Here is an 18,396-nt window from a genome sequence, read left to right as displayed (position 1 = left end):
GTGCATTTATTGCTGGGGGCGAGGGGGGACGGGACGGGCACACAGTGCTCTGGAGTGCCGATAAAATTCTCCTGAGCTACTTATTCCAATTGAAATGCTTCTATTGCCCCTCCAAATCAAACCAAGTCAAGGTGAAGCAAGGGCAGGGATCAGTAAGCCGGGTCTAGGTGCGGGCACCGAGGAGCTCACGATAGCCGGAGGAGGACACCACCTTTTAGAAGGGGAGTGACTTCTTTCCGCGCCCTCCCCGGGCCGCTCCCTGCCGGCGGAGCGGAAGCAGGGCCGGGGGATCTGGGCGGCCGCAGGTCGCAGCCCGGGCGCGGGCGGGCGCGTGAGGGCGGCGCGCGGACCCGCTCCGCCGCTGCGGCGGGGCCTGGGCGAGCCCATCGAGCCGCGCGCGCGGGGAGGCAGCGAGGACGGACGGACGGACGGACGGACGGACGGAGGGACGGACGGAGCGACCGGCGCGCGGGCGGGGGGAGCCGCCGCCAGCCGGGTGCGCGACAACCTGATCCCGGTCCAACATGGTCGCCGCTCACGCCTCCCATTCCTCGTCCTCCGGCGAGTGGATCGCGTGCCTGGATAAAAGGTATCGGCATCTTCCCAGGAGCGGCTGCGGAGGGATGCTGTGTGTGTGCATGTATATGTATGTGCGCGCGCTGGCACCCCCATCCGCGCTCTCCATGAGATCCTGCCTTACATAAGGAGCGTGCAGGTGGAAAGCAGAACGCCTCGGGGAAGCCGGAGCGGCGTGCAGGGATGAGGGCTGGAAATACTCAGGGCAGCGGAGGAGAGAGGCAGTCCCCATAGGGATTGCTGCTCCCCGCCGGGAAGATGCTGCACGTGTTGGAGGAGGGGGAGCTCCGGGGCGGGGAGGGGGCCTGGGGCTGCCAGCCGGGAACCCGCCGTATCGGCCATGGCAGACCCGCTGCGTTCTGCCCTCGCCCGCCCTCGCCTGCCCTCACGGCGCCCGGCCGCTGCCTCCCCTCCGCTCGGCACACCGCCCCCGCCTCCCGCAGCGGGTGCACAGCCCCCGCCCAGCATCGGCGCCGGGCGGGCGGGAAGGGACGAGTCCCTCTTGTCCCCACTGCGGCGCCCCGGGGCCCGCCGTTGTCCCCCGGTTGCGGGTCAGGTGCAGGCGGGCGGCGGCACCGCCTGGGTGGGCGGCACGGCTGGCTGACGTGTGCTCAGAGGTGATGCGTGCGCCGCCAAAATTACGGGCAAATTATTATTACAAAAGAAGTAAAATTGAAAATTCTTTGGAATTCTTTCTTTCGGGTGCTGCAGCCCAAAGTCTCGCAGTGACGAGTGGTTTGAACCACTCTCGCAGTGGGTGGTTTGAACGCCCTTTGCTGTATTTATACCTTTGATTCCTGGATTAGTTCAGAAGTCATTTAATGTCTGAACGCTCACTGTGTCTCCTGTGGTCTAGGAATTTAGTTAAGAAAAATATAGACCATAGATGCTCAATGCAGCTCAAAACACAGCTATCAGAGAGAATTCTCTTATGTGGTGCATGGCAGTTAGCTGAGCATCGTGAGACAGCTTTTGGCAGGTGGTACCATTTGGGGCTGTGCTGTGGAGAGAATCCTTTGTGCACGTAGAAGGGACCCCTTCCCCTTTTCATAGTTTCTCCCGTTTTCAGGTAACTCCTAGTTTTGTAGGATGCACTTCTGATTAGGTTTTCCTTAATAGTCCAGGTAGCAAACTGTAAGTTAGTGGAACTTTTGGGGTAGACACTCTAGACACCTGCCACAGACACTGATCCCCCTCTGTAACATGTGACTTAAGACTAACCTCTTAGAGATCAAATAATGCATATAAATGTTGAAAGCACTCGTAAATTCAAACGGAACTGTTGATGGTAACCTAGCAGTCTAAAAACCCAAGTGAGGCCTCTCTGTAAACTGACACTGAACAGAGGTGAAGGAGAGTTTGAGTCCCAGTACTTTCAGATAGGTGATCCTGTTGTTTCTGTTTTCCTACATGCAATACACTGTGAGATCCAAATTGTAAACTAAAATTCAGGGCTTAATGAAGTACATAGCCTTGGGGAGTAGATGATGTATTTAGGAAACGTATGTGTGGCATTTAATTTAGAAATCTTTCTGTAACACAAATTTCATTAGGGCTAATAAGGTGAAACTTTTGTTTCGCTATTTGGAGAAAGCCAGTAGCACCAATTTGTTGAAAGCACAGTTCCAAGTGCTCTTAAGAGTTATGTCTTACCCTTTTCCAGAAGGGGGTCTATATGTAGGACAAAACCATAAAATGAAAGATCGTAGGTTTTTTCCTGTGCTCTGCTCTGTGATCATAGGAAGTACACTTACGCATTTTATTCTGTTTTCCCACCTAAAAATGTAGATGAAACGTTTTTAATTGGCTTACTTGTATTTGTAAAGTGTATTTATTTTCTATAGATAATCTTATCAGTGTACTAATTTGAATTGTTATCAATGTCTATGTATTTTAAGGCTTTTAAAAATTGTGCAGCATTTTCTATCCTAGGTGTGAATTCTGTGACTATGGAATCATTTAATGAGTAAATTCTCTATAGAGTACTATGTGTTTTTACTAAATAATAAATGGAGTTTTAGTGTGTTTAAGTCAATTAATATGTTTCTAGGAGGAAGACAGTTCTAAAACTGGTATGCTTTAGAATGTTAAGTGAGCCTCAACAAAAACAATTAAAATGTGATATGGATTATCCAATATAATTATGTGGAAAAAAAATCGAGATAGAAATAGCAAAATACATCATGTATAGAAATTAGGTATTTTATATTTGTTTTTCAGGTTTTTTTCCCAAATCATTTGTCAAAGTGGGACTACCAACATCTAAAATTAGATCACATATAAAAATGAAGAACTGCTAAAATGTTACGGGAGGAATGTTATTACTGTGTAATAACTGTTATTACTGTGTAGGGTGCTGTGGGCTGGGCCTACCAGTGCTTTGTCTGTGCAGCTTCCATGCGTAGTTACTAGCCAGAAATGTCAAAGGTCCACACTTAAAAATCAAATACATGGGACAGTATTTATATATAAAGTTACAAGTGTAAAGGTAACAAAAATTTCAGAACACCGTGGTCTATTAAGAATAATTTATTTTTGTAGGAGAGAGAGAGAGGATCAGCAGTGAGCAAGTGTACATCCTGGTTATACCTAGAGATGTAAATAATTTTTCTCTTGAGGAAGGAAACCAGTCCTTTTACATTTACATAATAGTTCCCTTACCACTGATTTCTTAGGGAGCAGAAGTATCCCTCTAATCTTAGCACTTTTCTGCATGTCTGCTCTGCACATAATTAGAAAAGGGTCACTGATTTATGCATGTGTGTACAGTTAACTTAGGAAGAATGTCTTCTCTAGTCTCATGTGCTCTTTCACACCAAAAACCATCTAACCAGGAAATTTCCATGCTGACAGTATCTTTACTGAATGGTAGACAAAGTTTTTTTACATAACTATTATTTCTCTAAATCTGATCACATTTATGAATTCAGTTAATTGTTCTAATTGGATTCAGATGCAAACTTTTAGGGATGTATAGTGTGCACAACTGCTAGAGATGCCAGGATTTCTCATACCTGACAGTGGCATCGTGTGTTTTTCTCTGAATTAAAAGTAACCTTTAGCAGACTGGAAGGGCAGATCACAGGGCAAAGCATGTAGCTTCCCTGGCCTGTTGTGCTAAGAATATTATGATCTTTGCCTAATGACTTATAAATTATTTAAGTAGGGATGGGCTTTTCAAGGACATACTTTACATACTGAGCCTTTATAACCATGTAATCCTTGTTAGTCTTGCATCATTTATGTTTAAAAAACCCAAAATAATGCATACTGGGTAGTATCTCAGACCTGTTCCTCTCACAGATTTGAATGTAAATTCAGATTGAAGCTACATAACTTAACAGCAACATATTTGAATCAGGATTTGGTTTTTTAGTTCAGTATAACATGTATTTGAGATGCAGTCTTTGTTTGCTTAGTAGTAAACAGGGGATCCCTTGTGAGCATACAGATAGGCTAGAATAAAGAATTGTTATTCTGAAAGAATTATTGCAGAATAAATAGAGAAAATACTTGTCATCCTCTATAACCTTTAATTACGTCAAAGATAATGGGATAGAGATTTATAATCAGGCAATATTATGAATACAGTTGCATTATGGTGCTGTTTTATTTTAAAAAATATTTTTGTGCAATTGGTGAAACTTACACTATCTTCTATATAAATTTCTCCCTTGCTTTTTATTTGTAACAGATCGGTAGGAATGTCACCTTTTTCATGTAGTTTGCATCTGAACAAAATCATGGACATGGACTGCAGTTCCGGTTGGCGCGTGTGCTTCGTGTTTTCTCTCTGTATAGTGGGTGACTAAGCTGGTATATGCTTGGATCAGGTCTGTGTGGGGATATAGAAACAGAAGGCACTGCAGTGGATGTGGAAACGGATGTGGAAACTCAGAGACAGAGCTGTATGGACATAGCCTGAGTGCTTTCTAGCACTCAAGTGAGGGTGCAGTCTTGTGAGAGTGATGAATTACAAATTTATCTTTCCACATCACGCACCTCATTTTCTAGTCCAGTGCAAAGGTGCAGTCTTTGATGAATAATAAAAAAAGCCTTTTCCTTTCCATGTTTCCTTAGAGAAACCAAAATAATTGTTAAGTTTGTAGGTTTGTGCATTTTATCAAGTATGTGAATTCAGATTAAATCCTAGTGAGATCAGGAGTTGTGTTTTAAACAAATTCAAGCTGTTTTATTCTTTGCTCTCCAGCTTACACGTTTGCAGTGTCGGCTTCCATTTGTTACATGTGGTTGCAGTAAGTTACACACTTGTGCCATGGCCAGGTATTAAGAGGAAGAGAAAGTGATTACCCCAGCATGAATAAACATTGTCATAGCCCACCAGAGCAAGGCAGTATGTTCACATGCCTTTTAGGGCATGATGGGTTCGAATTTAGTTGGTAGTCTTATGTAGTGGCTGCACAATTGGTATGCTACATGTGCATCTGTAGGTTTTCTCTTTCACCAGATGATACTGGAAACTAAACTCTGGTTGCCTGAGTTTTTTCTCACATATTATTAGGATTTGATCTCTAAAATCCTATACTCTGAGCAGATTAAATTTATTTTATAACAAAACTCCATGTTCCAGCAAAGGGATGAAAAACCAACAAACCAACTAATTGAAATTGTGCCCTCAAAGTCAGGTGTTCACCAGATATTTTCCAAATACAAGTATTTTTTCTTATCTAGCATGACATCTGTTTTTGTCTGCATCTTAAAATTTGTTGCATTTAACAAAGCTTATTATTCTAATGATACTTCCTTTGTACTGTATTTTCTGCACTGTATTTGGCATGATCAATTACTATTTCTGCTGCTTTGTCAATATCCGTGAATGTTTCCTGAACGGACTTTCCCTTCTATCTTTGAATTCGTCAGTTGTCAAAATGTATGCCAACGTAAATCTGTAAAACCTATTTCATTGTTGCTGTAAATTTTAAATTTTCACTAGCTGTAACAATGCAGATCCTAAATCAGGAAAGGTGCATTTGGCATGGTGTTATTGGTGAATAGTGCCAGATTTTGAATCGAGGGATATCATCACTTGCATATTGTTCAATTACAGATTTCATTTGCAGTGTATCTCGGAGTCTGTCCTCATATTAAAGTGCTTTTAATGTTTATTATGAAGCTACAGCACTGGTTAATGTAATTTCATCTGGATTTACTTCTGTCAAATGGAATTTTAACTGTCTTGAGCTCCAGTTTATGAAATTTGGAGGTTTAATTCAATAAGATTCAGTCACATCTTGGTTACAAAGCATGCGTAATATGTAAAGATTCTCACAAATGAAAGAATATAATTCTGCATTTTAATTTCTCTTGAATTATTCTGTCTTTTCTAGACCGCAAATGAAAGTGGACTAGAGTCTATTTCCTACTAGATCTGTATTCTTCAGGTAGTGTATTTTAAACTGGAGAGAAGTCTTTATGAATATAATTAGTTAATAAATACATCTTTTGCCATTCCACTATGTATACAGATCTAAAAATTGACCTTTTGGAAGGTTACATAATTTATACAACAGGGTATGTAAAGAAATGAGCACACTTGGTTGCTCTGTTTAACTCTCCAATAATTTTTCAGTGTATTGATCAAACTTAGTTAATTGAGTAATATGATAATGGGGTAGGTAAAGGAGAGTCCCTTGTATTTGCCTTCCTTCGGTCCTCACTAAAGAAGACAGAAATCAACTATAAAAATTCTGTCTGACTGCAGCTGGCAGCCAGTCAGTCTGCATTTAACTGGCTGGTCATTGAGTACCTGTGTAGATCAGGATTTTCTACAGTATTTCTTGTGCCTTGTGTAGCAGGGCCTGAGAGATTATCACAAGGATTCTGTGTAGGTGAGTGTAGGTGACAGTAGTGATTTATTGAAAACTAAACATGAGCAATTTTACTTGTATTGTTTATTTTTTTTCCCCTAAACTCCAGAATGATTTGGGTGTGTAAGAGACCTCGGGAACAGTGTTTAAATAAAATTCTATTTCCTGTTTGTCAGATGAAATGAGAGCTGGAATCCCAAAGTCTCTTAAAAAATGACATTCAAGAGAAAAGAATAGTAATTTGATTATTATTTAAAAGCCTCATGATGAGACATTTCCCGTGACAAGGGAAAGAGGGTCTGAAATGTGAGTGTTGAGAACAGAATTGGTAATATTACTGTAACAAGTGAGAATTGCCTCTTGGTGGGAGTTAGTTACCTTCTGTTGCCATTGAAGTAAACTCTTAGCTGGAAACTACTTGAGATTAAAAGTAACTTCATTTATTGTTAGCATTTAAGTGCCTTACTACAGATCTAAAATGCTTTGATAGATCACTGATATTCCACTCTTAAACTTCCCTTTCTCAACGAGAAATTAAAGTCAAAGAGCCTTACGGCATTGCCTGGAGGAGAGAGTTTCAGTATTGCCCTGCTCTCACTGAGGGAAGATGATCTATTGGTACTGGTATTTTTCTGCATCCTACAGCGTTGTTTTTCTGTGTGTTAGGAAAGGACAGAAGAAAGTACAGGGAGCATAGAGAAATGATCTGTTTTTACCTGGCATTTCTCGGTGCTGTCTCCTTGCTCATGTTTCACAGCTGAATATATTTTAAAGTACTGTTATATTCACTAAATGGTCCACAGTAGTGGTTACTGGTACTTTCCAGCTCATAGAGTTTGCCTTTGCATCTTTGCATTGAGGCTTTGGTTTTAACCCAGTGATGAACTCATTTTATTTTTCTGTTCTAGTGTTTTAGCTGTTTTCTACAAACAGTCACAACGGTGGAAGAAATAGATCCATCTGCTCATCTTTTGTGGGCTGTTCATTGCTGTCTGAATTGAAATACTGCTGGTTTAGAAAGTTAAAAAGATCAAGGGAAGGAAATTCAATGCTTTCATTCAGTTAGAGCACGATTCAGGTTTTTGAACACATTTTATGGAAAGAAACAGTTTAAAATTCTAGAGACATCTTGGCAAAGAATACCCTTGGTAAAACCACATATAGTCTGGTTTTTCTTTCTCAAATGTCAAACCCATTATGAGATAGAACCTAAAAAAAGGACATATGGTAACAGAAAGTAATAGGTTATAGTTGGATTAAGTTTACAAAAGCAAACCAAAAAACTCCAACTTGTTCCTTTCTTCTAGATTAACAAGTCTTTCATAACATCCTGCATAAACATTCAAATGCTTAATCTTAAAGCCATCAAAATAGGTTTTTTTATAAAGCTATATATATTACATGTGGGCAGAAATACTTTGCCCAAGTTGTGTATGTGAAGAATTGTAACAGTAATCCTCTGTCTGTATTTGAACTTTGAGCTTGAGTAGTTTGCATTTAAAAATTACAAAAGAGAATTATAGAATGGTTTGGGTTGGAAGAGACCTTAAATGTTGTCTCATTCCAACCCTTCTTGCCATGGGCAGGGTCAGCTTCCACTAGACCAGGTTGGTCAGGGCCCTAGGCAACCTGGCAGTGAACACTGCTAGGGATGGAGTATCCATTGTCTCTCTGGGCAAACTGTTCCTGTGCCTCATCACCCTCAGAGTTTAAAATTTATTCCTAATATCTAATTTCAACACACCCTCTTGCAGTTTAAAACCATTGCCCCTTCACCTGTCACTACATACTTGTCCTCCAGCTTTCTTGTAGGCCCCATTAGGTACTGGAAGGTGCTCTAAAATCTCCTTGGAGCCGTCTCCTCTCTCAGCCTGTGTTCACAGGAGCGGAGCTCCAGCCTCTCATCACCTTCATGCCCCTCCTCTGGACTTGCTCCAGCAGGTTCACATCCTTATTATGTTGGGGGTTCCAGAGCTCAATGCAGTGCTCCAGGTGTGGTCTCATGATAGCAGAGTAGAGGGGGAGAATTATCTCCCTGGACCTGCTGGCCATGCTGCCTTTGGACCTGCCCAGCATGTGCTTGGCTTTCGGGGCTGCCAGCACTGCCAGCCCATGGTAACAGCCTTATGAGGATAGGCTTCAGGCAGATTTTCTTTATAATCATCTTTTACAGGTAGTCACGCAGACAATGTCAAGAAAATTGTTTTATCTCTATAAAATATGCTCCTGAAATCTTCACATCCAAATGAGGGGTAAAATAATCTTTAAAGAAAACTTTATTGACGTAATTGAATAGAAATGTGTAACCAGCATTGATACTGTTACTTGTATATGTGTGCTGCAGTGTTGTATTGAAGAAGCAGATGACATCTTGTGTGAAAACATTACTGCCGGCTAATCACTTATTATATTCTGAAGAGGCAATTTTGTAATATAAGTAAGAAGGCATTTTGGGTGTCAAACAAAGCATAAAGGCTTGTAAGGTAATGAATATAAATTACTCCTGCTTTTCACCCCTCCCTAATAATTTATTGGGTAGCCCTGCTTTGCAACTCTCGAAGTGCCCCCTTGGCTTTGGCTACAGTGAAATGAAATGTCAGCACAGTTTGACTTCAAAATTTATTTTAAATTGGGTGAGGGAGTCTGGGGAGGAGTTGCTTCACTTGGATGGAGTCATAGATTTTCTACAAGGAGGGTGGTCTTGCCCTGAAATGCTTTTACTGTAGCTTATATATTTACCAAATGAGAGCTGAAGAATCTTACTTGATTTGTATATTTGTTCACACTTTTAGATTAACCTATGGTCCTAATTCAGTACATTGGTCTTGAGATTTCAGAAATGGGTACAGGACAGAAGCTTTAGCAGAAAATCCAGTGGTAACTGAAGACTCACTGAAATGTGTTTTTTGACTTTGTTTGCTCATGGATATGAGACTGTAACTCTGCAGCATCAGCAGTGAAGGGATACTTCAGTAGCATCAGCATCAATGTGACATAGAACAGAAGAGAACTAGATCTGAACCAGCAATAGTTTAGCAGAGGAGGGCTAAACTCAGTGAGGCTGAACAGTGATGATCACAGAGAACTGACTTTAGGTACTCTGGTGAGGTATCTGGAAAAGTCTTTCCAGGGGTTTTTGGAGCCATATTGGGTGTGTAGGGATATTCCTTGGGATTGACCTTTGCAGCCTGTCTGTGTTCTGGGGAATGGTTCCTCTGTGGATTAATACCATTGCCTTTTTAAAGCGTGACTACAGTGAAAATTAGGCTTGGAAAAGTCTCCATCTGCAATCAGTAATACTTTTCTATTAATAGATTGAATCATTAATGTTCTAAGGACTATATTATAACATTAGCTGTTTAAGTATTACAAACTATGCTTTACAAAAAACAATTTACAGTAAGATAGCTGTGATGAAGAAATAAATTTATGTTGTCCTCTCCTTTTTATGTTCCAGGTTAGGCAGCTTGTACTTAGGAAACAGAAAACAAAGTTTGGCATCATAAATAGATTAATGTTAAGTTAATGATAAAGAATGTCAAGTTAATAATAATTACAAGTTACCATTATGATAATTCTATTAAAAGATGCTTTGTAGAAAGTGGTCAAACTTTGCCTGAGTTTTGCAAGCCTGTGGAAAAGCAGTTATTTGATGCCATGGTACATTTTTCTCAGTAAGTAATACTTGGCTTTTGAAACCAGATTCATTGCTATAGATTTTAGAAACTAAATAGAAATGAGTTTGAGTGCTACTAATACCACTGTTAATCTGCAGTCTGAAATTTTACATAGGCAAAATTTCATGTGCTCCTACGGACAAGGGCCACCTCAGCTTGGGACACCTGTTGTTGATTCCTTACTCCTTAACATTGAGGAAATTTCCCAGGAGCTCTGAAAGAAATCCAAAGGTATCTTGTTGTCAAACAAGTTGAATCCTCATTAATTTTTATGAATAAGAGTTCATGATCTTAACCAAACAGCTAAATCTTGAGCTGGATGATTTTCTGAGAATGATCCCACTTTTTTGACTTGTAGGGTTTTGCTGGTACTTAGTGTTTCAAGAGTTAGTGTGGTTTGGATAGAGATCTTGTATAAGTAGATTGTAAATCTGTTTGCAAGCTGCACCTCCTAATCTTCTTAAAAGGATTTTGACAAGAGAGTTAATGCTTATTAGTACTTGTCAGCTAGTTCACAGTCAAGAAAAAAAGAAATGGGTAAAAATCTCACTTGAAATATTTCAAAGGAGAGCTATTGTAGTTGATGGTAATTTGAAGTGGTAAGAGGATGTCACTGTGATGTAGAAGCAACTGCACACACCAGAGAATTATTATTCTCATCTGTAGTTAGTAAGGGTAAATTGGAGTATAAACGAGGATAGAGATTTAATCCTTCCTAGACATAATTTAATAAGAAAGATGAGATACAGAGATTCAATGCAAGTAGGATCTGGGTTTCTTCATTGGGATAAAGATTTGGGTTTCCTTAAAGTCTGATTTCAAAGGGGATTCTTTTAAAAATCTTTTTGGAAGGAGTGCTTACACCGTGGGTATAACAGTAACGTGAATAAAGATACATATTTGTGACCTTAGTCTTTGTTGCTACCTGACTTCTGTTCATCATAAGCTCATCAACTGGCGAAGAGGACGTTTTTGTCAGTAAAATTAACTAGCAACATTTGAGTGAGTGATAGGTCTAATGATTACTAACAGTTGTCTCTCTTTCTGTTACGCCTTTATGCATGAATGATTTCTGCATCTGATCCAGCATGATGTCCCAGGAAAATTCTGTTTCTTTCTGTCCTTAGTGGTTTGCATTTAGTCTGTTATAACATTTTTTTCTAATGCTGTCAGCTAGTGTTTGACTTATCTGCTGATTCATAGAGTTTGATAATCACATTTATGTGTGTTCCAGAGCTAATGAACTTTATTTTCATAAATATGCTGAACCTGCTGAACTGCTGGTCATACATGCTACATTGCTGTAGAGAGTGCTGCAGTTTTATTTTTCTTGAAATGTTATTTTTTTAAAAAGGTGTTGCTGTCAAAGATTTTAAATATTTTAAACACTTGAATTAAAACTTGTGACTGTTAATGATGAAAAATTAAAATTCTTGCTTGCATATTTAATTTGTCCAATGCTAAGAGAGAAACTTCATGGGAGGGAATATACTTAATAAAACTGTCCTTCTTCCTTGCAAGTGAGAAGAGGAAAGTCAGTTTATTGTCAGTCAAATGCAGAAAAGAAGCTTGTATGTAGGAGTTACTGTTGGTATCTAATGCTTTCCATTTAGCCAGATAGAGAACATCTGTTTTGGGCATGGATTCCACACACCTCCTTTGTGTTTGGACATCTGTTTGATAATGTTTTCTTACAAACCTAAAACTATATATCGTTCTAAGCTCTTTAGGATAAGGACTGTATCATCATATATACTTTGAAAGTGACACTGCATGAAGACTTTGGTGCTAAAGGGGCTTCTGGACACTGCCTGTGTTGAAATGATAAGAATCATGCTCAAGTTGATAAAGGGCAGTTGTTAGGATGTCTTGGAAGGATTTCAATTTGTAGTTTTAAAGTGCATTTTAATTCATTTATATTATGTTGTGATGTTTAATGCAAACATTTGTAAGTTCAGCACATGCAGGTGGGGATGTTTCTCTGATAAAAGTCCTTGAGAATTTTGTGTTTTGTTTTCTTACAGGCCTTTGGAACGTTCTAGTGAGGATGTAGATATAATATTCACACGATTGAAAGAAGTGAAAGCTTTTGAGAAATTTCATCCAAACCTTCTCCAGCAGATATGTCTCTGTGGATATTATGAAAATCTGGAAAAAGGAATCACATGTAAGACAGCTTCATATGATTATATATTTTATGTAGATAAACTTGGGGGTTAGGCTGAGATTGTCTTTAGGAGACTGATGAGAGCAGAATCAGTGGAAGGTTTACGGTCACAGTCACGGGGCAAGGCAGGACTGAAGTGCTGCTTGCCCTACAAATGCAGTGTGTAGTGAATCTATGGTAACAAGGCATACAGTTGGATGTAAGACTCTACCACTGTTCCGTTGAAAGATTACAAGTCAGTCATTGGACTTAAGCCTTATTCTTCCCCTGCAAATGTGTTATTGATCGCTTTTGCCGGTGCTTTGTGCTGTCAGGGGCAAAGGTGTGTCAACGAGGCACATCACTGATAGCGTGCGGTTTCCAGGCACCCTGGCTGGCACAAGCCAGACCTGCAGAGCTGCAAACTGCTGCAGGGTGCAACAGCTCCGTGCCTGGGGCTCTGGCAGCCTGAGAGCCAGATGCATGGGGACACCTGTGCTTGGTCTGTGAAGCTGAGATGGAATTAAGTGGAAGCCCTGTGATGGGCATGTGTACCAGGGGAATAGCTGATGAAAACCTGTGGTATTTATAAAGTCTCGGAAACACCTCAGGTAAATCTGGCATACAGCGCTGGGGTTTGCTTAGAGTAGCAGGGATTTTGATACTCTGAAATCACACATCAAGGTCTTGCAGTTGCTGTTCAGCCAGAACTCTTACTGAATTCAGTGGCAGCTGTGTCTGCACTGGGAGATTGTGAATTTCAAAGGGACATTGTTCAGAAAACCTTTTTCCTTGTTTGTTTTGTTTCTTTGGTTGGTTAATTAACTAAGAGAACAGTAGAACAGAAGCAAACTGGGACAAAAATGAAGCAGTTCTATGTGCTTTTATTGTTTCCATAGTGTATTGACTAGTTCAATAAAATATGTGCTCTCCAGTGTAATTGGAAATATTACTGTAATAGTAAATTGGTAATCTCATATGGCAAATTGTGTAGTGCCAGCAGTGACTGCAGTATTGCAGTAATATGTAGAGAAAATGTTAATTACTGTTGCTAAACTTAAAGTGATAGCTCTTATTTACAAGATTTCATCTTTGCAGTATTCCGCCAGGGTGATATTGGGACGAATTGGTATGCTGTCCTGACAGGATCACTGGATGTGAAGGTGTCTGATACAAGCAACCACCAGGTAAAATAGATTTCTCATTGCAACCATCCCGTCAGTACTACAAAGAAAGAATATAATTTATGGTGAGGTAGATAATGACACATTGTTTACAGATATTTTGTCATATCACAAGGATGTATATGTTTCTCTGAGTCTCTTTTAGTCTCAGTTGTCCCTAGTCTATGGAAGGCAAATCATGCTATTGATTTCAAGAAACTGAAATGTCATGCTCTGGAAATGGTCTACGTTTTAATGTAAAACAAGACTCCTCTGTCTTTTCTAGTAGTGTCATTGTAGTTGTGCTAAAGATCAGAGAGTTATTAATTGATTTCGTAGAAATATTTTTATTCAGTTCTTGTTCAGGAAGTTCAAAGCGAACCCGCTAAGGGTGCAGTCTCATAACAGCATAATGCAGTCTCCAGTGCAGAAATGGGGAAGTATTGTAGTAATAGCACACTATTGGAACTGCTACCACGTTGGACAGGAAGCCTAAAGGTAATATCTATTCAGTGTTAAGAAATAGAAGAACAAGTAAAATTCTCCCCAAATTTAAAGTGGTTTCTCAGTACCTTGGTGCTCCTAGATTTATAAAATTTAGAGTAAATAAAAATCCAAAAGGATGAGATCTTTCTCCAAGAGTTTCCCATCCGCATTGTCTTACGTCATGCTGACAAGTCATGCACTTGCTGCTGTGAGCTCAGTCTTCTGGGATGGCATCCTGTCCATTCCCTGCTCCCATGTTCGAGATTGGTGATTGTCCCATGATGTAGCTCAGCATGGGGTTGTACCTCTGATAAGGGACTTGTGCCTTTGCATGAGTAGTATAGCTACCAAGGACCTGGTGGAGACCACTACTCTTTTTCCCCACCCGGATTGAATGGAGCATGTGTAGGGGATGGTGGTGGTGTATTCTTTGCCCAAAGTTTGGCTGATTGAGGAAAGTTTTTTGCTCATAGCAGAAATTGGATTTTTTTTCACTTTGTTGAGCATTGCATCCCCATTGAAATTGGGTCAGAATGCAAGTCAAGGCAGTGTGTGAGTACTTTGTCTTTCTACTTCCTGCAGTGGAACGATAAATGCAAAAGGAACTTCTTTCATATTATTTTTAGCAACCTCTTCACTGTACTAAGTAGAGATTGATTGAGAGTATAATTAGCTTAATTTGAGCAATTCTTGGCATGGCCTGGCTGTCATTGGTATTGTCACAATTTGGAACAGTACTGAGCTCTTATGAGACCCTTTTCTATGCAGGTCTAAAGCAATCAGGATTTTCCGGTGTTTGCCAAAAGATGGCACTACACTGTTCTGAAGAATCAATGCTCTTTACTCAGAAATTAATACATCTGCACAATCTGGGTGTTAAATTAAGAATCTCTTTGGAGTGTTGATTTGTTCCATTAGATGGAGTATGGAACACTAGTTTCTTAATGAATATAATGTAAATATTTTTTTTCTGCTTGTTCAGGTTAACTTCATTTTCCTGCTAATAGGGAGAACTACTGTTGTTGAACTACAATTCATGTAATTCTAGTTCTAGAAATTATATTCTGCAGTTATTTCTTACCTCACATTTCCTTCTCACAAAAACAATGAACTGAATTCTTACCACTGCCTAGTTGCCATAGAATACAGCCTCACTGCCAAAAAGATGGCAACCCATGCATTTACCATTCCCGTCTGGATAATCTTGATGTTTGGGGGCTCCTAAAACTATTTGAGTCCAACATTTTGTCTGGTTTTGCTCCAACTTGGTGTTTATACCATGTTTCACCTTGTCCATTCTTGGTCTCCTTCTCATCTTCTGCCTGTAGCTCCTGGATGTGGTTCCAGTCTTGTCTGTACTTTTTGTTGGCATCCTACTGGTCATTCTTGAACTTGGAAGTACTTGCTAGCACTCGTTGCCTACTGTGCTCACTACAAACCCAGATGATGGAGGCAATACAGTTGTATTGCTGTTGGGGCAGCCCTGGCACACTCAGGTGTCAGCATTGTGCCCCCAGCTGGGAATGGATGACCTGTGCTTAAGATATAGGGATGCTTGAAGCATTTTCCAGTCACATCACCCAGGAGAGAAGGGCTCCTTTGCACAGTTGTAATAATGACTGATTGCTCCGCTGTTACTATTATACCATAAATGGCACTAATGCTAATGAGAAACTTCCAGCAGAGCAGGAGAGAGAGGTGTTTACCTGAGTTTAGAAGTTTGCAGATTCATGTGAAAGTACAAGGTTTCTCCGTCTTTCCTAGTAGGAGAGAAGCTGACTTGGCATTTAGGTTCCTATTGGTTAAAACGTCTTTAGACATGACTAATTAATTGGTACACTGTTTAATACTTCAGATAAACAGGAGGTTGTATTAGATGACCTCCTGAGTTCTCTTGCATCTTCAATTATCCTATGATTATATGATGCTGCCTACAGTGTTAACGTAAATATGGAAAATCTGTTCTCTTGATTAAAAATATACAAATCCCACTTTTGCCCGGTGTTTATTTGTCTGCTTGGGAAACCTAAATTTCCCCAAGTCTAGGAATTAATGCATTGTGTAACAGCTACCATGTGCGACCTCTCTGTGCAGTCACCTTTGGTGATTAGTAGCTTCCTCCCACTAGAAGTGCAGTAAGTTATTGTGCACTTGGTCCATACTAAAAATGTCTTAATAGCCTTTGTTCCTACAGAGGCATGTAGGAACATATCTTGCACTAGAAATGAAATCTTAATGTACTAATGGATCCGGACTTCAGTGTAGCTACTAAGGTGTTCACAGAAAATCTTGCTGCACAGCTGCTTACTAATGTAGATGCCTGTGATTTCTCTCAGAAAACATTAGCGATACTGATTAGGACCAGGTTGAGAATTCATATAAACAGAAATATTGATATTAGATATTATTTGATATTATAATTAAAGGAACTACTAAGGGCTTTAATAGAGATAGACACAAATGCTTAGGATCTCATAAAGCCTTGCTTTCATACTGTTTTGGAAAAATCCTTTCTGCTTGCAAAACTGTCTTGTGTCACGAGAGGGCAGTGTTAGAACACAAAGCAAACCCCTGTGCAGGCAGTGCTCGGCGCTGGAATGGATACTTTAAAAACCGGATTCGACTGTTTAATACACCCCTGTTTTAAAGAGTTTGACCAGAGAACAATTCGCTGTTAATGTTGGTTTTGTTCCACCGAGGTGGTAAATGTGCTGGTAATTTCATTTGCCATTGGAATGGCCGCAGAGATTTGACAGGATTACTTATCCAGTACATCCTGAGTGGAGTCTGCTGTCTGTGCAAACTATTTATGGATTTTTCTGGGTATTCAACAGTCAAGAAGAGACCGAAGAGGACTTTTTCTAAGGTGAAAACGTCTCACTGTGAATTCCAGAGGTAACTGTAATGAACTGCTTTGGTTTTGCCTCAACTTGTTTGTAACGAATACCCTGATAAATACTGTATTTAAAAGCCACAGAAAAACATAGTTAAGTTACCTTCAAAATAAAGAGAAAATGCAGCCTCTGTAGAATATACCAGAAAGAGGTCTTGACCCTCAGTTATGATCAGATTCTGAATTTCATTTTTATTTGGCACTGTTGCCTACCCAATGTTAGGAATAGTAACTTCTAGTAATAGAAGTTTCTCTTAGAGATATTCCTGATTTGGTGTTGTCTTAAAAACACTGCTGACTGCCTTGTGTATGTTTTATTTTTGAACTCTGTTTTGAAGATGAACAGTCTAAGGATGACTGTTGGCAATGTCTCAGAGTAAAGCTGGGAATAAATGCATTATGACAGAAGCATCAGTGTTACATTGTTGTTGGATTCTGCAACACTGTGATATTCTGAACTAGATTCAGAGCCTTTTATGCCAACGATTCTTCTGATAAAGGATGAAGGAATGAAGAGGAGAAAGACGAAGACCAAATAGCAATTTTATCTGCAGTTTTGCTGTATTTTGCCAGCTGAATCATAGTGTGTGCTGGGGCCTATTGCCAGCTTATCTTGCCTATGTTGTGGTGGAGTTTTTTCAGCAGGTCAGTTTTTAAAAACAGACCAAACTGAACATAGGGCATTGACTTAGCAAACAGTTAGCCTTTTTTAGAAAATCTTTAAAGGGGGAGCCGTGAGTACTTGGAATGGTACAGCAGTGTCAGCTGTAAGAAGATCCGGAGGGCTGGGGATGAAAAGCCAAATAAGTTAATGGGGTTGCTCAGAAGAATGACTGTGAAGAAAGAGGTTCAGATATTCATGTAAGAAATGGAAAAAATTCACAGTGCTTTGAAACTGAGGGCAAAGGAGGTATGTAATAAGATGAAGTGGCCTCAAGGAAAGGGATTTAAACAGGGAGGTCCTTGCATCATGTCCTTTTAGCATGTAAATGCCATTAGGTGTTTTGGAGATAACCTATGTGAAGTTGTGACATAGGTCTGTACTGTAGTTAGCAGTATAAATATGCCTAAGCTAGCTTTAAATTATTTAATTTGAGCATGAGAACTGCTGTACCCGTTGTAACACAGAGACTGACTGAACTAATGTACTAAGCTGAGAGGCAGAGTGTATTGGCTCATGCTGAGCTCCATCCACAGTGTTGTGGTTGTGCTAATTTTGGTTTTGAACTAAGCTTATTGGAAGTTAGTATAGAAAAGCCATTTCACTTCTCTCTGCCAGGTGATGTAGGAAAACATGCAAGAAGTTGCTGGTAGCTTTTAGAAGATCAGATAGAAAAGTATGGAAATAATGAATGTGGTATTACCGCACAGTTAATCTGAACCATACGTATTTTAACTAGGTACTAGAAGAGAAGCTGCTCACAGTTTTTGTAGAAGCATAATGCCTCCTTAAAGCAAATAACCTTGTCTCGTGTAAAGAGGGTGGCCTAACATATGTTTGCAAACTGCAGTTTTAGTGTGTTCAGAAGGTATTTCTGTGTTATTGTTAGAAATAGTTTGATTAAGATTTCTTGTCTGAATGGCTGAAACACTCGAGTGAAGCTAATGGAATAGAAAAATCATTTCA

General features: G+C 39.9%; 1 protein-coding gene across 3 annotated transcripts in view; it reads left to right on the top strand.

The window, feature by feature from the left end:
• Positions 1-341: 341 nt before the first annotated feature.
• RAPGEF4 (Rap guanine nucleotide exchange factor 4) overlaps positions 342-18,396 on the top strand; it is a 145,279-nt gene continuing 127,224 nt past the window's right edge. For all 3 annotated transcript variants that reach the window (XM_066189927.1, XM_066189926.1, XM_066189925.1), the window contains exons 1-3: positions 342-589; positions 12,106-12,248; positions 13,326-13,414. In XM_066189927.1, the coding sequence (XP_066046024.1) occupies positions 525-589; positions 12,106-12,248; positions 13,326-13,414 (297 nt within the window). In that variant the 5' untranslated portion in view covers positions 342-524. The remainder of the gene's footprint in view (positions 590-12,105; positions 12,249-13,325; positions 13,415-18,396) is intronic.

Source organism: Chamaea fasciata, unplaced genomic scaffold (assembly GCF_029207755.1).
Source record: "Chamaea fasciata isolate MVZ Bird 193981 ecotype frontalis unplaced genomic scaffold, bChaFas1.0.hap1 SCAF_8, whole genome shotgun sequence".
Taxonomy (NCBI): Eukaryota; Metazoa; Chordata; class Aves; order Passeriformes; family Sylviidae; genus Chamaea; species Chamaea fasciata.
The sequence above is the reverse complement of the archived record's forward strand: the minus strand, read 5'-3'. Positions and strand labels throughout refer to the sequence as shown.